At 45.0% G+C, this 25,915-nt stretch overlaps 1 protein-coding gene across 1 annotated transcript in view; it reads right to left on the reverse strand.

Moving 5' to 3' along the window:
- The window catches only part of grik5 (glutamate receptor, ionotropic, kainate 5), a 103,472-nt gene that overhangs the window by 16,487 nt on the left and 61,070 nt on the right, over nucleotides 1-25,915 (reverse strand). Inside the window, exons 3-8 of the mRNA XM_013139457.3 lie at nucleotides 11,356-11,516; nucleotides 10,868-11,032; nucleotides 8,642-8,739; nucleotides 7,672-7,837; nucleotides 963-1,141; nucleotides 84-137 (exon numbers count right to left, since the gene is read on the reverse strand). Of these exons, the coding sequence (XP_012994911.1) occupies nucleotides 84-137; nucleotides 963-1,141; nucleotides 7,672-7,837; nucleotides 8,642-8,739; nucleotides 10,868-11,032; nucleotides 11,356-11,467 (774 nt within the window). The 5' untranslated portion in view covers nucleotides 11,468-11,516. The remainder of the gene's footprint in view (nucleotides 1-83; nucleotides 138-962; nucleotides 1,142-7,671; nucleotides 7,838-8,641; nucleotides 8,740-10,867; nucleotides 11,033-11,355; nucleotides 11,517-25,915) is intronic.

Below are 25,915 nucleotides of genomic sequence, written 5' to 3' on the forward strand. Positions count from 1 at the left end.
ACGACACAGAGGAGAAGAGAGGAGGAAGGGAAGAATGGATGGATGGAGGGAGGGAATGCTAAGAGGCGTTGGTGTGTTCTTACCATGGTGGTGAGGATGTACTTGTAAAATGCTGATGTCATCCCCATCTCAGATGCCTGTGGAGGAAAGGAAAGAAAGAATAAGGAGGGAAGGAAAGAGAGAAAACAAGAAAGAAAGTAAAGAAAGAAGAAAGGAGGGAAAGGAGGGAGGAGAGAGAAAGAAGGAAAATGGGGTGAAATAGAAAGTAGAGATAATTAGAGTAAGAGAGAGAGATTAGAAGAAAGAGGAGAGAAAGAAAGGAGAGAGAAAGAAGACAAATCAAGAGACAGGGGAGGGGGACTCAGATGTGGAAAAGGACAGAAGCAGAGAAAGAGAGAACATACAATAACCACAGTGTTCAACTGTCAAACCTCCACCATAATGCTTTGGGCAGGGAGCAGGGAGCTGTCCTAATGTGTGGACTGAAAGACATGCAGTTCTAAATAAAGGCCATCTCTGAGTCACTGCTGTGCTCTGACTACTGTCGCTGTGCTGTATAAGTCATCATAACACCAATGGACCCATTATCGCCGCAGAACATGGATTACTGCATGTCAGAAGGCTGCCATTATGACTAAGATGTTTAACATCATTTAATCGTTGTTGCTATAGGAGCACACGGCGTGCATTACTGTACCGCTGTGCAACAGCAGCCAAGTAAGTCCAGGTGTAGCACTCACTGTAAAATATGGTTCCAAACCACAGATCTGGGATCAGATCAGCATACTGTGGGTTATGGGACTTACACAGTCGTTATAAGATATAAGATCTGTGGTTCTCTTATTAAGTAATTATAGCTTCGTAGCATGGTCCCAGGTAAGTCTGTGCCCTGGCTAGCATGGCTAGCATGTTCAACCTACTCCATGACAGACCCACCCCAGCACTGAGCCAAGAGCCCTGACCTTTTTGAGGATAAGGTAGGAGATGGAGGCGTTGGCATCGATGATGATGGTGGCAACCTTGTCGTCTCGTATCTCCTTCAGCAGGGGGGTAGGGTCCAAGCTGTCATCCAGCATCCTAATTGACAGCGTCTCCCTGGAGATAAGGAAGCGCCGCACCAGCTCCTCCAGTCGCAAAAGGCCTGGGGGGAGGAGCCAGGATAGACCAGGGGAGAAGGGGAAAAGAATGGGCTAAATGATTCGGTATCCAACAAATGAATCTGTTCCTGTGCAAGTCGACATGTTGGTTATTATTAAGACTGAGTACACAGGGACAGCCAGGTCTTACATCTGGTCAACCACTATGTCAATGGACTTCTTGGAGACAATGTAGTACAAAGCAAGTGAAAACCAAAAACACCAATGCATTATGGACAGACTGGTCATTCGCTAGCAACATACATAGCGGCGATACCCTCTAGGGACAAGCAAATCAGAACACCAAAATGAACAGCTACTTCCTTCAGTACCAGTGCCTATCACATTATCAATTGTATCCAGTAATGACATGATGATTGTGAATCGTTCTCTCTCGCCATTTTGTTGTGTGTGCACAGTGCTGTAGCTGGTCCCTGCGCCAAACACTACGGTCTGCTCCCATGGGTTTCCAATATACACCCCAATTCCCATTCTAATTCTATATCTTCTAGTAAAATGCTGTTAAAACGCTGCTGGAAATGTAAATAAGAGGAGCCACCAGCATCTAGGGAACTCCACAGGGAGCCAGAGGGGAGAGAGGAAGGAGGGAGTGATAGAGGAAGGGAAGGAGGAGGGGGACAGGGGCCTCCCGGAGAATGGGCCTGTAAGCAGTGTGGTAATCACTGAACCAGGCCAAAAACTGTAATTAGTTTGAAGGAGGAGAAAAATCAATGCTCTCTCTCTTGCTTCCTCTATTTATTTATTTCACACACCATCTCTCTCATTATACTATCCTCTCCTTTTCACTCCCAATCCCTCTTTCTAACCTTTCATTCTCCCACTCTATCTCTCTCTCTCTCACTTCTCCCTCTCTATTGCTCTCTCTAACTTCTCCCTCTACCTCTCTCTCTAACCTCTCCTCGAACTCTCGCTCTGTTTTCTCCAGTCATTATGTCTTATATCTTTGTCTATATTTGTCATTCTCTTCTTCCCCTCCATTCCTTTGTCCTGCTCTACGTCTCCAATATGCTTCCTCTCTCTCTATCCCTCTTCACCACCTTCCCTTCCCCTCATCTCCTTCCTCCAACCTCATCCATCTCATGAAAACTGCACAATGGCACTAAATGAATAATTGGATGTGACCCATAAATAACTACAAACCTCCAACATGATTTAAAATCACTAATATATTTTCATTTACTAAAACATTTCAGTGAGCCAATATCAACCGGAACAAGACAAGAAATCCACTTGAAAAGCTTTGTGCATGCAGCAAACAAATAGACAATAGAAAGAAATGACACCGTCTTCCACTCCTTGCATTACAACCACTACAGCTAATTGTGATAGCCAATTATATCCAGACCTATTTCAAGTAGTCAGGCAGTCAGCACAGTGATTTAACATTCAGTTGGATGCAGTCAGGCAGTCAGCACAGTGATTTAACATTCAGTTGGATGGAGTCAGGCAGTCAGCACAGTGATTTAACATTCAGGTGGAGGGGGTCAGGCAGTCAGCACAGTGACTTAACATTCAGTTGGATGGAGTCAGGCAGTCAGCACAGTGATTTAACATTCAGTGAGATGGAGTCAGGCAGAGGGCACAGTGATTTAACATTCAGGTGGAGGGGGTCAGGCAGTCAGCACAGTGACTTAACATTCAGTTGGATGGAGTCAGGCAGTCAGCACAGTGATTTAACATTCAGGTGGAGGGGGTCAGGCAGTCAGCACAGTGATTTAACATTCAGGTGGATGGAGTCAGACAGTCAGCACAGTAATTTAAAAATCAGGTGGAGGGGGTCAGGTAGTCAGCACAGTGATTTAACATTCAGTTGGATGGAGTCAGGCAGTCAGCACAGCCTGTGTTCAGGTGGAAGGAGTCAGGCAGTCAGCACAGTCTGTTCAGGTGGAAGGAGTTAGGCAGTCAGCACAATCTGTTCAGGTGGAAGGAGTCAGGCAGTCAGCACAATCTGTTTAGGTGGAAGGAGTCAGACAGTCAGCACAGTCTGTGTTCAAGTGGAAGGAGTCAGGCAGTCAGCACAGTCTGTGTTCAGGTGGAAGTAGCCAGGCAGTCAGCACAGTCTGTGTTCAAGTGGAAGGAGTCAGGCAGTCAGCACAGTCTGAGTTCTGGTGGAAGGAGTCAGGTAGTCAGCACAGTCTGTGTTCAGGTGGAAGGAGTCAGGCAGTCAACACAGTCTGTGTTCAATAGGAAGGAATTAGGTAGTCAGCACAGCCTGTGTTCAGTTGGATGGAGTCAGGCAGTCAGAACAGTCTGTGTTTAGTAGGAAAGAGACAAGCAGTCAGCAAAGTCTGTGTTCAGTAGGAAGGAGTCAAACAGTCAGCAAAGTCTGTGTTCAGGTGGAGGGAGTCAGGCAGTCAGCTTAGTGAGTGGCAGTTAACACCTATTCTGCAGCCATGGCAACCAGCAGCTCGGCACAGTGATAGCTCCCAGAGCCAAGTGGGTCAAGAGAGTGTGTGTGTAATGGTAACTTTGACAAGATCACCTCTCTGCCAAAAATAGCGTCTCATTATGTCCAAATACTACATCACTATGACAACCATACCTGTTGTTATTAAAGGCCTTTCTGTGTGAAACAGCCTGTTGGTTACACATCTGAAAGATCTACATCTCACATCTCACATCACAAGATGGAAGCAGACCTGTAAATCTCGCTCATCAAAATGACGGATGTTATCAGCTTGCTGTTTCTGATGATTTTCAAAGGTTCAGATGTTCAAACAAGTGGAAAGTCAATGGAGAAGAGAGAGCTTTTCATTTTGTGATGCCGAAGCAGGATAACAGCTCTTTGAGATAATTACAGTGGACCTGTCCTTAAATCAATTGGCTGATACAGGACTGCATCAGTGGGTCCTTTTAATGTCATAAGTGGAACAATGTTGAACATTCTTTTTAAAGTGGGAATCACCAGATGAAAAAAACAACAAATCCTTTTCCCAGCCCATTTCTGTAAGAAGCTGTGCGATAAGGGTGGAGGTATGTAACCACTCTAAGATTCATAGACAAAAATATGTATGATACGGTACTATAAACAATATTTCACTCTTAAAGCATTTACTTTTAACTTTTTTGCATTTAAATTGTGTACATACACTGGAGTAAAACAGGAATATGTTTTAGTTTCTGGTTGGGCACAACAGTAAGACTAAGCTCATGGTATATTTATAAGATGAAAAATGAATGGATAAATTCACTCACCTAAAGGATTATTAGGAACACCATACTAATACTGTGTTTGACGCCCTTTCGCCTTCAGAACTGCCTTAATTCTATGTGGCATTGATTCAACAAGGTGCTGAAAGCATTCTTTAGAAATATTGGCCCATATTGATAGGATAGCATCTTGCAGTTGATGGAGATTTGTGGGATGCACATCCAGGGCACGAAGCTCCCGTTCCACCACATTCCAAAGATGCTCTATTGCATTGAGATCTGGTGACTGTGGGGGCCATTTCAGTACAGTGAACTCATTGTCATGTTTAAGAAACCAATTTGAAATTATTCAAGCTTTGTGACATGGTGCATTATCCTGCTGGAAGTAGCCATCAGAGGATGGCTATATGGTGGTCATAAAGGGATGGACATGGTCAGAAACAATGCTCAGGTAGGCCGTGGCATTTAAACGATGCCCAATTGGCACTAAGGGGCCTAAAGTGTACCAAGAAAACATCCCCCACACCATTACACCACCACCACCAGCCTGCACAGTGGTAACAAGGCATGATGGATCCATGTTCTCATTCTCTTTACGCCAAATTCTGACTCTACCAAATGAATGTCTCAACAGAAATCGAGACTCATCAGACCAGGCAACATTCTTCCAGTCTTCAACTGTCCAATTTTGGTGAGCTCGTGCAAATTGTAGCCCCCTTTTCCTATTTGTAGTGGAAATGAGTGGTACCCGGTGGGGTCTTCTGCTGTTGTAGCCCATCCGCCTCAAGGTTGTGCATGTTGTGGCTTCACCAATGCTTTGCTGCATACCTCGGTTGTAACGAGTGGTTATTTCAGTTGCTCTTCTATCAGCTTAAATCAGTCGGCCCATTCTCCTCTGACCTCTAGGATCAACAAGGCATTTTCGCCCACAGGACTGCCGCATACTGGATGTTTTTCCCTTTTCACACCATTCTTTGTAAACCCTAGAAATGGTTGTGCGTGAAAATCCCGGTAACTGAGCAGATTGTGAAGTACTCAGACCGGCCCGTCTGGCACCAACAACAATGCCACACTCAAAATTGCTTAAATCACCTTTCTTTCCCATTCTGACATTCAGTTTGGAGTTCAGGAGATTGTCTTGACCTGGACCACACCCCTAAATGCATTGAAGCAACTGACATGTGATTAGTTGATTAGATAATTGCATTAATGAGAAATTGAACAGGTGTTCCTAATAATCCATTAGGTGAGTGTATATGTCATGTGTAGATGTCGTGCAGATTGGCCCCTAATTGTCTCCCTGTAATGGAGCAGGGAGTCACTGCCCTTTACTCCAAAATAATGGCTCGTAAAAGAGTTGCTTTATATCATTTACATTAACAAAGCAAGTGGAAAATAAGAAAGATATAACAAATAAAAAAGTGAAAAACAATTAAATGAGTTTTAAGTAAACATTACACAGTTTCAAATAGGCATAGGGATTTCATAGGAATTTATATTATGGTATTATGTTATGTTATTAGCTATTTACTATGTTGTAATAATCACATAGTCACATAGTTACAAGTAAGAAGGGCATGTGTGAATAAATAAAGTGATAAATATTGATTATGTTTACAATGTTGTTTATGCTCCACTGGTTGTCCTTTTCTCATGGCAATGAGTCAGGAACATTGCTGCTGTGATTGCATTGTGGTATTCAGCCTAACAGATATGTGTTTATTAATGTTTTCATATTGGGTGATACATTGTTGCAAACTGTTACAATGAGATTCCATTTGACATTCTCAGCTAGTATTTAAAGGGCATTGTTTGTATTTTATACTATCAAATATATTGGGATTGTTGGGTTTACAGGGGTTTCAAGGAAGCCATTGTGAGCCTGACAAATCAGAACCAAATTATGCAAAACATATCAAAACTTAGGGCTTAACAACATCAATAGTTTGGAACATCATTAAAAGAAGAAAAGCACTGTTGAGCTCAGCAATCACAAAATGCCTGGTAGGAAAAACTCAAAATTCAAAAGTAGATGAGCAAAGAACGCTTATTATAATAAAGACTATTGATAATAAAAACTATTGATAATTCTGACAGATAAGGAATACATTCCAGGAGGTGGGCGGGATGTGTCAGCCACTACTATCTGCCGAAGACTTCCCAGTAGACCAACAGAGGCTACACTGGAAGGTGCAAATCCCTAATTAGCTTTATAACAAGATGGCCAGTTTACAGTACCTAAAAGAGCCTGCAGAGTTCTGTGAAAAAGTGTTGGACAGCTGAGACAAATATTACCACGTACCAGAGCAATGGCTGTAGCAAAGTGTGCGAAAAAACCTTTCTCAGCATACTATGTGAAACATAGGCAAGGGGCCACCGGCTCTAGATCACTCTTCACAATTCAACATGATTTCCTTTGCTGACGATGAGATTTAAGTCAAAAAGACCTTGAAACTTGCAACAACGGCTACAGTACAGGCCTGGCAGAGTACCACCAGAGAAGTTACCAAGCGTCTGGTGGGGTCAAGAGGTCACAGGCCTTAGTGTCCTAATGCACAGAAAGGATATGCGACTTAAAAGTAAAAGTGCTTAATTTGCACATTATATTAATCAGAGGTTAATATTATGTCCCAGTACTTCTGCGGTCCTAAAACAGAGGGACTAAACAGAGTTGTTACTCCTATGTGGTGAAACCAAAATGCATACAAATATCCTCACATAAAAGCTGAGAATCTATTGTTTGAGCTTAGTATTTCTCGATGTTAAATACAAACCTTCGGAGTAAAAAGCCAAAATTAAAAACATATCCTCAATGTCCTACAGTGTCAGGAGGTTAGGATGTGCAGCTCTGTATCCACCTCTCAAGACCCAGGTCTGCCTACGTCAGCCTCACTCAGTAGCAAGACTTTGCCTTCTGACTCCGTATAATCCTTGTTTTGGTCACAGTGTCGGTATTCAGGTATTCTACCAGCCTGAACAATTCACTTAACCAGAAGAGACAACGCAGAAAGTTACAATAAAAACAACATAAAGGACACATGAAATCCCTCAAAATCTGATGAAAGTAACAGGAGCATGAAGATCAGTCATACTGATGAAAGAAAGCAGGAATACACATACCACGTGGTTACAGACTTGCCAGTAACAGAAAGCAACTGTAAATTGGACTGGGAGTTATTTGGATGAACAGTTTACTGTACTTTAAGAGCAGCCTGTTAGAATGATTGGCTACCAGCAGGGAACAGTCATATCCGCCCAGACAATGTGAATGCGCCAAGATGCTGTGAGCTCACAAGGAGAGTGTGAGGTACACATAAATGCACACACACAAACACACACACACACACACATGCACAGTACTCACACTCAGCCTTGGCGCAGACCAGGCTGGCTGAGGGGTAGCTGAAGGACTGCAGGATGGCTGCCACGGCCAGGCTCAGGTCCTCGTTGCTAGGGTACAGACTGACTGAGGCAAACCGCAGGTAAGGTAATCTGGGCGTCTCCTCTGGACCTATCTTGACGTGTGGGATCTGAGGAGCAGCATCAAGAAGGAAGGTGGAGAGGGAGGAAGGAGAGGGCAGAGAGTGAGGAGAGGCAGGAGAGGGAGGGATGGGGAGAGGATGAATGGTAGAGGAGAGAGGGAGGAGAGAAGGAGGGAGGATAAGATGGGTACAGCAGGAAAAGGATCCGTAAGCGGAGAAGACAATGACATCATAGAAAAACGTCATAGAGAAACAGTTAGAGCAAGAGCCAGGGTTAAAGGATGGTAGGAGGAAAGGGAGATGAGGAGAGCCAGGGTTAAAGGATGGTAGGAGGAAAGGGAGATGAGGAGAGCCAGGGTTAAAGGATGGTAGGAGGAAAGGGAGATGAGGAGAGCCAGGGTTAAAGGATGGTAGGAGGAAAGGGAGATGAGGAGAGCCAGGGTTAAAGGATGGTAGGAGGAAAGGGAGATGAGGAGAGCCAGGGTTAAAGGATGGTAGGAGGAAAGGGAGATGAGGAGAGCCAGGGTTAAAGGATGGTAGGAGGAAATAGAGATGAGGAGAGCCAGGGTTAAAGGATGTTAGGAGGAAATGTAGATGAGGAGAGCCAGGGTTAAAGGATGGTAGGAGGAAATAGAGATGAGGAGAGCCAGGGGATGAAGTGAACAGAGGGAGGAGTGAAAAAGGCCAAAGAGAAAACAGATGGAAGAAGGTTGATGGTTAATTACATGGGAGATACAGTGGAGATACAGCCCTCCTGCGTGACTGAATCTCCAGGTACCATAACAACGAACAATAAGGGATGTGTATGTGAGGGAGAAAGAGAGCGGGTGTGTAGTTGAATGTGCCACTCACCTCCTTCTCTCCGCATATGTGACTGACGATAGAGCCTGAGGCTGGGCTGTTCGCAGGGCCTATCACAGAGACCACTCCTTTGGGGAGAATCTGACACACTGAGAAGAGAGGGGGGGGAAACAGAAAGAGAAATCAACCAGTAACATTGATAGGGGGAGGATGTAGGTGCATTTCTTGTTAAGAAAACAGCAAAAATGTGGCTAGGTGTTCTGTTGTTCTGGGGGAACTTACTGCCATCTGTTTCATCTGTGGCTATAAATGTTAAAGTGCTGCCTATTGTTTCAAATGGTTGTGGACTTCAGCACTATTACTCACTTAAACCCTCTGGCTTGATTCCATTATAAACCCATGACACATTTCTTTCAGGGGCACGGGGAAAGGAGAGTGCTGGCAGAGTGGAACCTAGCCAGCGCCTACACCCTAAAATGGTCTCCCTGTTTATTTCCCATTTTCATTTATTGGCATTGATTTGAAAAGTATGGGGACCTAGCAACATCCTGGAAACTCCATCTTGTTTACTGTTAGTCAACATGATCCGGGTCAAAGTCGACAACCCTAACAAATTGATGATCAGCTCTAGTCAACGATCAGTTATGCGTCTTGCCTGCATAAGCGCGGAGTTTTATAGCAAGCCTGGTTGTCAAACCTAGACAGGAACGAGGACAAGGGTGAGGTCTAAGAATCAGCCATTACATCATCACCGTGACTTCAGGGAGGAGATGAAGCTTCATTAGACATTTTACATTCCCCCTAGGTTCCATGTCATTTCTCTCCATCACTCCAACCTCATCGGTGTTGTCCATAAACGCTAAACTGTGTTCGTGTGCATGTGTGTGCATGTGTGTGCATGTGTGTGCATGTGTGGTGTTGTGTCTGTGTGTAGGGTTCCATTTGGCTCGGTTGGGTGCCTGCGACACCCTGGGGCACAGCTACAGAAAAGGTACCAAAACTTACGTAGCACTGTTAGTCACTCTGGACAAGTGTGTCTGCGAAACGAATGTAGTCACAGGTAGAAGTGTGTGTCGATCCATGGGTCTATGTGTGTTTGCCTATGTGTGTGTGTCTGTGTGTGTGTGTTTGTGTGTGTGTGTGAGCTACAGCTGCAAGATAAGGGCTCTGATCCAAACACCCTGCTGGCAAACAAGTCTGTCAGAGTCTCCTGCCCACTGGTCAAGGACGCAAACGTGCACGCACATATTCACAGTCACATACAAGCTATTAATAAAACCACACAAACAAGCACATCATTTAAATTCACATTCACAGCTATCCCCAGCTTGCTGTGGCCAGTGGCAGGGTGGTGACCTTTTGCGAAGAGAGCAGCATGTGTCTGTCCTCACAGGGCTAACACAGTAACGACTGGTGTAAGTGGTCCTGTTTATATTGGTCTCTAATGGTCTGTATCATGGTCTGTACCAGTACTAGACTGCAGCGGTTTTACTAGTCAATACTGGACTGTAGTGGTATTAGTGGTCAGTACTGGACTGTAGTGGTATTAGTAGTCAGTACTGGACTGTAATGGTATTAGTGGTCAGTACTGGACTGTAGTGGTATTAGTGGTCAGTACTGGACTGTAATGGTATTAGTGGTCAGTACTGGACTGTAATGGTATTAGTGGTCAGTACTGGACTGTAGTGGTATTAGTGGTCAGTACTGGACTGTAATGGTATTAGTGGTCAGTACTGGACTGTAATGGTATTAGTGGTCAGTACTGGACTGTAGTGGTATTAGTGGTCAGTACTGGACTGTTGTGGTATTAGTGGTCAATACAGAAATGTAGTGGTTTTAGTAGTCAGTACTGGACTGTAGTGGTTATGTAGTCAGTACTGGACTGTAGTGGTATTAGTGGTCAGTACTAGACTGTAGTGGTTTTTGTATTCAGTACTGGACTGTAGTGGTATTTGTAGTCTGTACTGGACTGTAATGGTATTAGTGGTCAGTACTGGACTGTTGTGGTATTAGTGGTCAGTACTAGACTGTAGTGGTTTTAGTATTCAGTACTGGACTGTAATGGTATTAGTAGTCAGTACTGGACTGTAGTGGTTATGTAGTCAGTACTGGACTGTAGTGGTATTAGTGGTCAGTACTGGACTGTAGTGGTATTAGTGGTCAGTACTGGACTTTAGTGGTATTAGTAGCCAGTACTGGACTGTAGTGAATTTAGTAGTCAGTACTGGACTGTAGTGGTTTTAGTGGTCAATACTGGACTGTAGTGGTGTTACTTACTGGTGTCAGTGGTCTCGTACTGGGAGTCCTTCTGCAGTTCGAAAATGTCCACCTCCACACGGGCCCTGGCCCCTCCCTCCATCACACTGTTAATGTTCTCTCTGGCCAGGGCCAATGCCAGCCTCTCCCCACGGCCACACACTGACTGGTCATCCAGGATTGCAGCTACATGGAGGGACAGGTGGGGGTGTGTACAGAGGACAGGCAGAGTATTTACAAGGGGGTGGAGGCCAGGGAAGTCGGTCAGTTTTAGTTGGCAATAGGGAGGAAGTGGGTAAGACACTGCAGGGGGAAGGGGAAGACAGCCGGGGAGAAGACGGAGGTTGAGAGCCTACCTAAGAGCATGAGGAGAGGAGAAAGGAGACTTGGGAGAAGGAGGATTCTGTATTCTTTGTAAATTTCTGTTACTGGCTGCACCTAAACACTAAATTCTGGGTGTGTGCCAATGTATTGCGTGAATAAAGTGTCTCTGGGTCCAGATTGCTCACCCATCCGAACAGAGGACAGTAGAGCGGCCTGGCTTCCAGAACGTGGTGCCATGGTAACTAGCAGGAAGGAAGAGAAGTGTATCGACAGCAGCAGTGCTGGCAGAGCCGGCATCTTCTACTGCTCCTCATGGAGAACGGTCTGCTGGCTGCCTGCTCGCCACCTAGAGGAAAGGAGGACACATTACAGTCACGTAGTATTCAAACTCACACACAATCTTGCACAAACGAAAAGACAAAAACACATATGGCAATTTTACACTGCATGGCACCGGCTCAACTGATTCAAATCTACTTGCCTCGCCTTGGTTCTACCAGGGGAGATTTTCCACCACTATGTACCGGCTCGACTCGGCTCTACGCGCCTCGGGTGGTTTCCCACTGCAGATCGTACTCTGTACCCACCCATAGTGACATCACAGGAAAACTGCCGCGCACAATCGGTGGACACATCTGTATCGCCAATGGCTATGATCACGTGAGACTTAAGCAGGGAACACCAACAGACCCGGCTCTGCCCTGTCTGCGCCATCTAACTCACACTAACAACCCCCATTCAAAGTGACAGTTGAATATGTGCGTGAGAACAGACATGAAGATGATGGATGTTTATCTGTGTGAGCACGCGTGTGTGCGTGTGTGTGTGTGTGTGTGTGTGTGAGTAGCATTTATTACTTTGTTGCCATCTACTGACAGCTGGCCATGGACTTCCATTTGACCTCTGAGACGGAGATGTGTGTGACGTTTGTCTGGTATCTGAGTGAGTTACAGACTAGTCATCGTTGACCATGTAGGCCAAACTTCCCAGGCTGATTTCTTCCATGTGACCTTAGGGAGGTGATGGTGTTTGACCTCGATGTCACCCTAGGGAGGGGATGACATTTGACCTTTATGTGACCCTAGCGAGTTGTGCCACACATTAAAATACATTTTAAATTCCACTGGAAAAATATATATATTTTGCATCCAGCCAATATGCATCCCAGAAACGTATTTTTAAATGCTTATGGGATTTGTGTATTTGTTCATATGGGAGTTCCCTCCCGGCCTTCTAAGTGTTTCCTTTCACACTACTTTTCTTCCTTTGTCTTTGTACCATACTTGTCTATTAATGGTCTGCATGATGCTGTCTTTTCCGGTTTTGTGCCTCCAGGAAGAGTCATTGTTTCACAGCCATTTTATCAACGGCATTGCAGCTGTGTGATATGTGTTCTGGAATAAGAGTTGTGTGTTGTGCTCTGAAAAAAATCACATGTTCACCAAACAAGAGTCCAATAGCTCAAGGCCAGCTCAAACAAAACAATTCTCAGTAGAGCAATGGATTGCAATGCTTTTCATGTATCTATGTACAGTAGTTCTGTCTTCGTAATGTTCAGTATTATATAATGTTGGCTGTTTTGTTTGGACCCCGGGAAGAGGGGCTGCTGCTGTTGACAGTAGCTAATGGGGATTGTAATATATTAAAACCCAATGCCCTCCTATCACCGCCTCTAAACATTACAGCTCCTTGTTCTTTTCCCTCTCATCACTCACCTTAACCCTGTCAGTACCTTTACCGACATGTGTCAAAGAATGTATGCGCGTATGTGCAGGCGTGTGCATATACGTGGGTGTGTAATGTTCCGTCAGGTCACAGTGTCCCTGTGATTGGATTCAGGCAGCGTTGACGACTGATATGTTATGCAAGAGGTTTCACACAAACACAATGATTCACTTAAACACAATGAGACCACAGCCACATGCTGCTCTGTAACACAGTTGACTGGACCTGACTCTGTTCATCGGATACAGTGTGTCCACTAATAAAATGTGTTTTCCTGTATTGTTGTAGATGAATAAACACCCTCGTGGAGGGTCAGACTTGGAGTCTGTGACCAGCTGCTCCCCTTTTTGTCAATCTATCTTCACAACACCAGTCTGTGGTGTGTGTGGGAAAGGGGGAGGGGGGGGGCGTTGTCTGCAAAACATTTCCGATAGTGTTAGCAGTGTGTGTGTATGTGTGTGTTTGTGTACGTGTCTTTTTGTGTGTATATGTATGTGTTTCTGTGATGGCATATTGATTGAGGGCAGGTGAAGTGGCAGGCTCTCAGGTGCAGTCGATCAAAACAATGGGGGATCTGTCAGCATTCCACAAGACACTTCTGATTGGCTATTACCGAGGACCAGATTGCCCTGATGACCAATAAGATCCTAGCTGAGCCTCTGAGCATTATCAATGATTGGATGGAGCCAATACTATTTCATTGTTATTGAGAGCTATTGACAGGGCTGGGAGAAAAGATAAGTACACATCTACAATTCGACCAGTCTACATGACCTGGAGAGAAGACAAAAGGAGAGAAGTAGAGACAGATTGTAATGCAGTATGTATTCACACCTCATAAAGAGAGAGAAGTAGAGAGAGATTGTAATGCAGTATGTATTCACACCAGATAAAGAGAGAGAAGTAGAGAGAGATTGTAATGCTATATGTATTCACACCACATAAAGAGAGAGAAGTAGAGAGAGATTGTAATGCTGTATGTATTCACACCACATAAAGAGAGAAGTAGAGAGATTGTAATGCTGTATGTATTCACACCACATAAAGAGAGAGAAGTAGAGACAGATTGTAATGCTGTATGTATTCACACCACATAAAGAGAGAAGTTGAGAGATTGTAATGCTGTATGTATTCACACCACATAAAGAGAGAGAAGTAGAGACAGATTGTAATGCTGTATGTATTCACACCACATAAAGAGAGAAGTTGAGAGATTGTAATGCTGTATGTATTCACACCAAATAAAGAGAGAGAAGTAGAGAGATTGTAATGCTGTATGTATTCACACCACATGAAAAAAGAAGCAGAGAGAGACTGTAAAGCTGTATGTATTCACACCACATAAAGAGAGAGAAGTAGAGAGTAGCAGACTGACAGTGTTTTATGAGTGTATGTTGTACTCTGTACTTCAGGTCTCAGACTGCTATTAACTGTGCACACCGCATCAGCCCTGTTTGGCAGTGTGTTTTGTGTGTGTGTGTGTGTCTGTTTGTGTGCAATGTACATAACGCCATTCTAGCAACACTTGAATTCAGCTCTCAGCTGTAAGTCACCCAGGTCGCTGGCACCCTCCCCACAAAGAAATACAGTTTACCACCTCACCAGCCCCACATAGAAATACAGTTTACCACCACACAAGCCCCACATAGAAATACAGTTTACCACCACACAAGCCCCACATAGAAATACAGTTTATCACCTCACCAGCCCCACATAGAAATACAGTTTATCACCTCACCAGCCCCACATAGAAATACAGTTTACCACCACACAAGCCCCACATAGAAATACAGTTTACCACCACACAAGCCCCACTTAGAAATAGAGGAGAGGGAGAGAACCAAGAGGAATGGAGAGGGAATGAGACAGTGAGGAGAGAAGAGTTAGAGGAGAATTAGTAGAGGAGAGTAAGAGTGTCTATGTGATAGTATGGATGTTTGTCGTTGTCTGTTGCATGCATTCATCTGTGTGTGTGTGTACATACGCAGTGGGCATGTGTGTAGAGAAGAAATGTCTGCACATGGACCTGTGTGTGTGTTAATGTGGGAATGTGCTTGGCAGCTTACTCATGGTGTCTGCAGCCTCTATTATTAAAGTGAAAAGCGTAAAATCTGAGCTCTTAATTATCAACAGAGAAGGACACGGTGAGTAAGAAGTAGAGATGTATATATTGAGAAAAAACAGGCAAGAAAGAATGCTATCTTGTCTACAACCAGGGGCACAAACAGGCTGAGAGAAGGAGAGAGGAAACCAGACAAAAGATAGAAGGGAAAAAGTGAATTTTGCATAGAAATAAATATTTTCAATGGAGGGAACGCTTGATGATGGGGTGATTGGCCTTTTGTTTCCCCCTCTTCCTTATTGTAAGGAACAAGTAAATCTGACAGTCACATGAATATGAACAATCCGCTAAATTGAATGTGAGAGTGGAACAGCTTCAATAGGCGGTGGATTTAAGAACACTGCCCTGGCAACCATTGTGCTAAATGATTATTTTCTGTGTAAAGAAACAGTTCAGGGGAGTGTGCCGGTTGATAGCCAAGCTACGTTCATAAAATGCAAGTGCCAAGGGTGTTTTCCAACTGTTTGTTAGCCTGTGTTACTCCCGTGTTTGTGTGCATAATGTGCGAGCGTGTGTGTACATGTGTTTGTGACTGTTTGTGTTTGAACGTGTTTGTTTGTGGACGGCATGTGTGCGTCTGTAGCCTCCAGACAATCCGCTGTGTTGTGGAGCAGTTCACCCCAGTACAGCGAGAGGTGGTGTGTTACAGGGCCCTGACTTTAACCCGTCCATCTTCTTATACAATGTGTGGTAAACATCAAAAGCCCCACAGTAGCGTTCACTGAGAGATCCATTCAACTCAGTGTCTCTCACAGAAATCTCTCCCTCACACTGAGAGATCCCTCCGACTCAGCATCTCACACAGTAATCTCTCCCTCACACTTTCTCTCTGTTTCTAATTTGCTACCTCTCTTACAATCTCAGTCTAAATATCTCCAAGTCATTCGTCAATATCGCTCCAACTCCTAAATATTCATATATATATGTTATCATCCCCTCCATGAACTGCCACCTTAACGCGGTGGAGGGGTTTGAGTACCCGAGTGACCCTAGGAGCTATGTTGTCTGGGGCTATATGCCCCTGGTAGGGTCTCCCAAGGCAAACAGGTCTTAGGCGACGGGTCAGACTAAAAGCGGTTCAAAACCCCCTTAATGATGATAAAGACTTTGAGTTCCGTGACGTCGCCCGGTATGGCGCAGCCGGGGCCCCACCCTGGAGCCAGGCCCGGGGTTGGGGCTCGTAAGCGAGCGCCTGGTGGCCGGGCCTTTCCCCATGGGGCCCGGCCGGGCTCAGCCCGAACGGGCGACGTGGGGCCGCCTTCCCGTGGGCTCACCACCCACGGGAGGGACCATAAGGGGCCGGTGCGAAGTGGATCGGGCGGCAGTCGAAGGCAGGGGCCTAGACAACCCGATCTCTGGACACGGAAACTAGCTCTAGGGACGTGGAATGTCACCTCGCTGGCGGGGAAGGAGCCTGAGTTAGTGCGTGAGGTTGAGAGGTTCCGATTAGAGGTAGTCGGGATCACCTCTACGCACGGCTTGGGCTCTGGAACCACACTCCTTGAGAGAGGATGGACTCTTCACCACTCTGGAGTTGCCCATGGTGAGAGGCGGCGGGCTGGTGTGGGTTTGCTTATAGCTCCCCAGCTCTGCCGCCATGTGTTGGAGTTTACCCCGGTGAACGAGAGGGTCGTTTCCCTGCGCCTACGGGTCGGGGATAGGTCTCTCACTGTTGTTTGTGCCTATGGGCCGAACGGCAGTGCAGAGTACCCGACCTTCTTGGAGTCTCTGGGGGGGGTGCTGGAAAGTGCTCCGACTGGGGACTCTATCGTTCTACTGGGGGACTTCAACGCCCACGTGGGCAACGACAGTGACACCTGGAGGGGCGTGATTGGGAGGAACGGCCCCCCTGATCTGAACCCGAGTGGTGTTCAGTTATTGGACTTCTGTGCTAGTCACAGTTTGTCCATAACGAACACCATGTTCATGCATAAGGGTGTCCATCAGTGCACGTGGCACCAGGACACCCTAGGCCGCAGGTCGATGATCGACTTTGTTGTCGTCTCATCTGACCTGCGGCCGTATGTCTTGGACACTCGGGTGAAGAGAGGGGCGGAGCTGTCAACTGATCACCACCTGGTGGTGAGTTGGATCCGATGGCGGGGGAGGAAGCTGGACAGACTCGGCAGGCCCAAGCGTACTGTAAGGGTCTGCTGGGAACGTCTGGCCGAGTCTCCTGCCAGAGAGATCTTTAACTCCCACCTCCGGCAGAGATTCGACTGGATCCCGAGGGAGGCTGGAGATATTGAGTCAGAGTGGACCATGTTCTCCACTGCCATTGTTGAAGCGGCCGCTCGGAGCTGTGGCCGTAAGGTCTCCGGTGCCTGTCGAGGCGGCAATCCCCGAACCCGGTGGTGGACACCGGAAGTAAGGGATGCCGTCAAGCTGAAGAAGGAGTCCTATCAGGCCTGGTTGGCTTGTGGGACTCCTGAGGCAGCTGACGGGTACCGGCAGGCCAAGCGGGCTGCAGCCCGGGTGGTTGCGGCGGCAAAAACTCGGGCCTGGGAGGAGTTCGGTGAGTCCATGGAGAAGGACTATCGGCTGGCCTCGAAGAGATTCTGGCAAACCATCCGGCGACTCAGGAGAGGGAAACAGTGCCCTACCAACGCTGTTTACAGTAGAGGTGGGCAGCTGTTGACCTCAACTGAGGATGTCGTCGGGCGGTGGAAGGAGTACTTCGAGGATCTCCTCAATCCCGCTGTCACGTCTTCCATTGAGGAAGCAGAGGATGAGGGCTCAGAGGTGGACTCGTCCATCACCCGGGCTGAAGTCACAGAGGTGGTCAAGAAACTCCTCGGTGGCAAGGCACCGGGGGTGGATGAGATCCGCCCTGAGTACCTCAAGTCTCTGGATGTTGTGGGGCTGTCTTGGTTGACACGCCTGTGCAACATCGCGTGGCGGTTGGGGACAGTGCCTCTGGGATGGCAGACCGGGGTGGTGGTCCCTCTTTTTAAGAAGGGGGACCGGAGGGTGTGTTCCAACTATAGGGGGATCACACTTCTCAGCCTCCCCGGGAAAGTCTATGCCAGGGTTCTGGAGAGGAGAATACGGCCGATAGTAGAACCTCGGATTCAGGAGGAACAGTGTGGTTTTCGTCCGGGCCGTGGAACACTGGACCAGCTCTATACCCTCTACGGGGTGTTGGAGGGTTCATGGGAGTTTGCCCAACCAATCCACATGTGTTTTGTGGATTTGGAGAAGGCATTCGACTGTGTCCCTCGCGGCATCTTGTGGAGGGTGCTTCGGGAATATGGGGTCCTGGGTCCTTTGCTAAGGGCTGTCAGGTCCCTGTACGACCGAAGCAGGAGCTTGGTCCGCATTGCCGGCAGTAAGTCAGACTTGTTCCCAGTGCATGTTGGACTCCGGCAGGGCTGCCCTTTGTCGCCGGTTCTGTTCGTAATTTTTATGGACAGAATTTCTAGGCGCAGCCAGGGGCCGGGGGGTGTCAGGTTTGGGGACCACACAATTTCATCTCTGCTCTTTGCGGATGATGTTGTCGTGTTGGCCCCTTCTAACCAGGACCTTCAGCATGCACTGGGACGGTTTGCAGCCGAGTGTGAAGCGGTGGGGATGAGAATCAGCACCTCCAAATCCGAGGCCATGGTCCTCAGTCGGAAAAGGGTGGCTTGCCCACTTCAGGTTGGTGGAGAGTGCCTGCCTCAAGTGGAGGAGTTTAAGTATCTTGGGGTCTTGTTCACGAGTGAGGGAAGGATGGAACGGGAGATTGACAGACGGATCGGTGCAGCTTCTGCAGTAATGCAGTCGATGTATCGGTCTGTCGTGGTGAAGAAAGAGCTGAGCCGCAAGGCGAAGCTCTCGATTTACCAGTCAATCTACGTTCCTACTCTCACCTATGGTCATGAGCTTTGGGTCATGACCGAAAGGACAAGATCCCGGATACAAGCGGCCGAAATGAGCTTTCTCCGCAGGATGGCTGGGCGATCCCTTAGAGATAGGGTGAGAAGCTCGGTCACCCGGGAGGAGCTCAGAGTAGAGCCGCTGCTCCTCCACATCGAGAGGGGTCAGCTGAGGTGGCTTGGGCATCTGTTTCGGATGCCTCCGGAACGCCTTCCTGGGAAGGTGTTCCGGTCCCGTCCCACCGGGAAGAGACCCCGGGGAAGACCTAGGACACGCTGGAGGGACTATGTCTCCCGGCTGGCCTGGGAACGCCTCGGTGTCCCCCCGGAAGAGCTAGAGGAAGTGTCTGGGGAGAGGGAGGTCTGGGCATCCCTGCTTAGACTGCTGCCCCCGCGACCCGGCCCCGGATAAGCGGAAGAAGATGGATGGATGGATGGATATGTTATCATGGCACCTGTGAGTGTGTGGAATATATTAGGCAGCAACTTTGTCCTCAAAGTTGATGTGTTAGAAGCAGGAAAAATGGGCAAGTGTAAGTATCTGAGCGACATTGACAAGGGCCAAATTGTGATGGCTAGACGACTGGGTCAGAGCATCTCCAAAACTGCAGCCCTTGCGGGGTTTTCCCGGTCTGCAGTGGTCAGTGTATTGCATTTTGTTGCGTATGGGGCTGCAAGCCGGCGGAGGCAGTGTGATGCTTTGGGCAATGATCTGCTGGGAAACCTTGGGTCCTGCCATTCATGTGGAGGTTACTTTGACACGTACCACCTACCTAAGCATTGTTGCAGACCATGTGCACCCTTTCATGGCAACAGTATTCCCTGATGGCATTAACCTCTTCAGCAGGATAATGCGCCCTGACACAAAGCAAATACTGTTCAGGAATGGTTTGAGGAACACAACAATGAGTTCAAGGTGTTGACTTGCCCTCCGAATTCCACAGATCTCAATCCAATTCAGTATCTGTGAGATGTGCTGGACAAACAGTTTCGATCCATGGAGGCCCCACCTAGCAACTTACAAGGATCTGCTGCTAACGTCTTGGTAGGGCTGTTTTGGTGGCAGGTGGTCATAATGTTATGGCTGATTGGTGTATATATCATATATTAATCTAATATACACATGTTTGTACTATATACATTTTTGTGGTAATATGAATGAAATATCCTAGATAGATACAGACAGTACTAGTCAAAACTTTACACACCTACTCATTCATGCAGCAACCAAAACAATTTGTGCTGTCAAACGAATAAAACAACTATTTGCGATTAGTCAAAAAAAATTCGGAAGTTACTTGTGATAAATCAGCATTTTTTAATGTGCACCCATTTTGAAAATTGGCAGTAGAGACATCGAGCAGAGGAAGCAGTAGAGAGAGTGAGCAAGTAGGAAAAAAAGATTTAAAGATTAAATTTAAAAGAAAGAAATATACTGTATGTAGTAGATCACTGTTTGGAAGAAATATACTGTATGTAGGCGATCACCTTTTGGAAGAAATATACTGTACGTAGTAAATCACTGTTTGGAAGAAATATACTGTATGTAGTAGATCACTGTTTGGAAGAAATATACTGCATGTTGTAGATCACTGTTTGGAAGAAAGATACTGTGCCTGGTAGATCACTGCTTAAAAGGCTGATAATACATCACTGGCAACTCTTCGGTATAAACGCCCCAGGGTACACCCCAGGGAGAACCACCTGGCCGAGGGCTGCCCTTGAATGCAGTTATGCTGACAACCCTTGATGAGGAACACATGCTCTCAATCAGGCCTTGTTGGGAGGGGTGGATAAAAGGGCCCCAGAAAAGCAGCTCTAGGCAGTAGTGGAAGAAGTGGAAAGAAGACAGTACCCCACCCTGCAGATTTTATGTTTTCTTTAACTGTCCTCTGACATATTTTGTTAATGAATGCCCTTCAGGGCCCAGAACACTGGCACTGTTCCCTGTCTCCCTTCCTGTTACTACAGTCAAAAGTTTAGACACACCAGCTCATTCAAGGGTATTTCTATATTTTTTATATTTTCCACATTGCAGAATAATAGTCAAGACATCAAAACTATGAAATAACACATGGAATCATGCAACAATCCAAAAATGTGTGCTGTCAAATGATTAAAATAATTCATTGTGATTAATCTTATAATTTTCTGAAGTTAATTACGATAAATCTGCTTTTTAGGATGTGTTCAAATTTTGCCCTTAATACATGCTTCTTTGTTTAAAAAGCTGTGAATTATGTTAAAGACAAACTGTATTGTATTGTAAACTATGGATAGTGCTTGACTTGGAATTAAATTAATGCAAGCTGACATAGTCCTTAAATATCAGCCCCTAACTTACCACAATAAATGGCAGCTCATGTGGCCAATGTAAATCCAAGAGAAGGTTGCTGGTCATGATCCCATAGTTCTACAATCTCATACCATTATTCTTTTGATTCAGGCACCAAGTTCAATACCTGCAACGTTATGCTACTGTCTTAAACAGGCATCAGTCCCTCTTTTAACCAAGTTTTTCAAGGTATTGTCCTTTAATGTTTCGGCTGAGATGTTGTTAGAATGGGGTTCAATGACTTTCCTGTTGTGTGCTTAGCCACGATCAAATACTTGTGTCATTAAATGACTCCCAAATTCAACCAAATTAAAAAAGTAGGCAACTTGAATAGGGAATGGAATAAGGTAGTCAAGGTGGCTATAGATGTTTATCTACAAAAATAAATCAAGGGCAATCTGTCATTTCTGCAGAGCATGGAAGTTGTTTGTTAATTCCACTATTAGAATCTGTTTTGGGAGAAACGCGACTGACAAAGCAAGGTGTTAGAAGTTGGATTAACCCAACACAGTATCTTGGGATCAGTTGGTAAGAGGGTCAGAGTTAGGTGAGGCTCGGCTGGCTTTCTCGTTTAATGAGCTTTTGGAGGGAGACTGGGGACACATGGACAGGTATTCAGATTTCCACGCATCCACTGTACTAATGGTTGTGCAGCCTACTAACGCGTAGGCAGGACTGATAAACTAGTGCCGATTAAACACGATTTAAAACATGAATGCCTACTCTCCAATGCTTCATTGAAAAAAAACATGTGAAGTGCTCAGGACAAGTGAACCGCCAATAAAGTTACACTTAAACAATAAGTGAGGGCAGTACAATAAGTGAGTACCTTGTACTGTAATCCTGAGAGCTCCTGCTAAAGTCCAGGGCTAATTATGGATGGCTTTGAGGCTCCTAAAAGAAAAATGTGTAAATGGCAACAGAAAATAACTGCATTAAGTATTTCAAATGTATCACGTATTAACACGTTAACTTTGACAGCCTTACAAAAAGTAACCATCCTTTGCCTTTATGACACACTCTTTCCATTTTCTCAACCAGCCTCATGTAGTCAACTAGAATGCATTTAACAAGGTGTGCCTTGTTAAAAGTGAATTTGTTGAATTTTTTAAAGCGTATTAGCCAAGTAGCTATGTTGTGCTCATCTCAACATCAACTGTTCAGAGGAGTCTGCATAAATCAGCCCTTCATGGTCGAATTGCTGCAAAGAAACCCTACTAGAGGACACCAAAAATGAAACATGAGAAATATTCATTAGAATGATGGAAATCTCGACTTTGGTCTGATGAGTCCAAATTTGAAATGTTTAGTTCCAACTGCTGTGTCTTTGTGAGACACAGAATGGGTGAAGAGATAATCTCTGCATGTGTGGATCCCACTGGGAAGCATGGAGGAGGGTGTGTGATGGTGTGGGGGTGCTTTGTTGATGACACTGTCTGTGATTTATTTAGAATTCAGGATAAACTCAACCAGCATGGCTGCCATTCTGCAGTGATACACTATCCCATCTGGTTTGCATTTATTAGGACTATCATTGGTTTTTCCTCCAGGCTATGTAAGGGCTACTCGATCAAGGAGGACAGTGATGGAGTGCTGCACCAGATGACCTGGTCCCCACAATCCCCCGAGCTCAAACCAACTGAGATAGTTCGGGTTGAGATGGACCGCAGAGTGAAGGAAACGCAATCAACAAGTACTCAGCATGTGGGAACTCCTGAGCTGCATTCAAGGGCAGCCCTCGGCCAGGTGGTTCTCCCTGGGGCGTACCCTGGGGCGTTTATGCCGAAGAGTTGCCAGTGATGTATTATCAGCCTTTTAAGCAGTGATCTACTACGCACAGTATCTTTCTTCCAAACAGTGATCTACTATACAGTATATTGCTTCCAAACAGTGATCTACTACATACAGTATACTTTATTTCCTTTAAATAGTGAGCTGCCATCTCTTTTTCACGTTTGCTCAACCTCTCTACTGCTTCTACAACAGTTCTCTCTACTCTTCTTACAACAGCTATCTCTGTTCTGGTGCTTTCTTTCAAATTTATGCCAATTGTCTTCAGTTTTCTGTTATCTCCTCTTATCTCTCCCTCAGTACCACAGGTACACTCTCTTCTTTTATACTGTATCTGTTTGTCTCAATTCTCTTTCAGTTCGAAAGGCTATTCTGGTGTGGGAAACATTGCAGATGTAAAAACATAGTCAGCAATTCATATCTGAAATTCTAAGCAGACCTAAAACAAACACAAAAGTTTCAAAAGAATAAAGGAATTTCAAAGTAATATTATCAGTTATGTAAAATGTTGAAATAATGTACTAAATACATGGGAAAAGAGATAAATAATGGTTGTTTGTTTGTGATTGCATATTGTAATACTTCGACAAACTGATTTTGGAGTTCTAAAAGGCTTTACTAGTTTGAAAATAATTCTTAGATCTGTAAAATTGAAGAAAAGTATGTGAATATACATTTGAACAGGCAGTGCATATTCATGTCCCACCTTAATCTGTGGGCAAGTCTCAATCTTGAGACCTAAGCAGGCCATTTCTCACTGAGTCTGTAAAGGTTTTTCTTAATGTTGGGTCAATCACAGCCAGTCAGGTATTCTGTTGAACTACTGTGCGCACTTTCTCCACAGCAAGGTAGCATTCGAATTCCCCAAATGTTTTGTTGTTGATTCATTTCAGTTTGTCAAATACAGCAACTGTCTATGTTTTCTCATGATTCGGTTGGGTCTTGTCCTGGGGCTCTATGTAGCCTGTTTGTGTTTGTGAACAGAGCGACTAGACCAGCTGGCTTGGAAGGCTTTTCTGTAGGTAGATAACAGCTTTGACACTGAACGTTTCAGAATTCCATTGGGCTAGGTGGGTGCGAAATGGAACAGCTCTGTTCTGGATGTTGATAATTGGTGGGTATAATCATGTGTCTGCTCTACATGCACTCTTTGGGGGTTTTATGCACTCTGATGTTACGTTTGCTGAGTTCTGCATTCAGTGTCTCTAATGGGTGTCTGTCCTATTGTGTAAATTCTTGGTTGGTAATCAGACCAAATACTTGGGGACCCAATGGGGTCTATAATTAACTGAAGTATTTTAAGAAAGATCCCAATCCTGATTGAGATGCTTTATGTTTTGATAGAGTAGATGGTCCTTCTTACCTCATCTTCAAGATCATTCACAGCCTTGGATAAGTTATTCTCCACTTGACCATTACTTAATCAGGTAAGTCCATTGAGAAACAACTCACATTTTTAATGACAACCTGGCCAATGGCTTTCAAGTGCAAGACAATACACAGAACCACATGAATAATGTAACAAAACAAATTAATGTAAGCAAACAAATAAACACTACACACAATAGAATAAACATTAAACATAGAATTACATAAAATACAGCATCCAAATGTACAAAAAGGTTTCAGCAAGAAAATTGACTGATTAGCAGTTTGTTTAGTTTGTTTTTAATTGAGTGAGGTGTGAGTAAATTGTCAAGCTTAAAGATATTTATATCATTAGACCTCCTCCTGTCTCTTTAAATCATCAGAACTTGTCCTGTCATTTTATTTCATCAGATCTCCTCCTGTCTCTTTATTTCATCAGACCTCCTATTATTATTTGATATAATCAGACCTCCTCCTGTCTCTTTATATCATCAAACCTCCTCCTGTTTGTTTATATCATCAGACCTCCTCCAGTCTCTTAAAATCACCCGACCTCCTTCTGGCTCTTGATATCCTCAGACCTCCTTTTGTCTCTTGACATCATCAGACCTCCCCCTGTCTCTTGATATCATCAGACCTATCGTGTTATTTCACTCTCCTCCTACTATACATTTCCTATCCATCTTCCCCCACCATCTGTCCTTCCCCCTGTCTTTCCAGTGCAGACCTAGATACAGAATCACTGTAACTCACAGTGCTCACTTTGGGACACACATTCCACATCCTATGACAATGTCACATCTGGGCCTATCACTCTTTTTTCCTCAGTAAATATACACAAGAGACAAACACACATACACACACACACTCAAACACATAGCACAAACACTCCCCAGGAGTTTTGTAATACAGATATGCTGTTTGGTGTCTCAGAACGCCTGGCTGCAGCTCCTCTGACTTGTTGATCTGTCGTCTTATATAATCACCAAGCACAAGTTCCAATTAGAAACCTCTATCTGAACTCAGTTGGCCTTTGGGTAGTTTAGACAACTTAAATTTGCATTTTGTTCTTAAAACAAATGGGAGCATTATACAAAGACCGCAAATAGAAGAACAAAACCTTATTTAAATGGTAATACACTACAATCCCAAAATGAGGTGTCTGTAATGCATAATTAGCTGTACTCAGGGCAGACACTATCATGCACAGACAGAAGTATTATATCAGGGAAGAGTATTAATACCTAACGTTTTCTAGAAGTCAACCCTCTGGCTTCAAACAACACAGTGAATAGAATAACAGAGACGTATATCCAATCATACTAGAACCTCTTTATGCTGCTAATTCATGTTTGCATTATTATTACATGGTCGTTGCCATCTTGTTACTAAGTATTGTTAACCTTGTTGTTTTGTTTCATTTGGACACTTGAAAATGAGATACATTTGAAGACTTTTCCTCTCAGCAAAATGTCAAAGTAATAAATCCTACAGCACTAGAGGATAAGGTGCTATATAGGCCTGTCATATCTACCGATGATCTCTCA

This window comes from Esox lucius, chromosome 20 (genome assembly GCF_011004845.1).
Source record: "Esox lucius isolate fEsoLuc1 chromosome 20, fEsoLuc1.pri, whole genome shotgun sequence".
NCBI classification, from domain to species: Eukaryota; Metazoa; Chordata; class Actinopteri; order Esociformes; family Esocidae; genus Esox; species Esox lucius.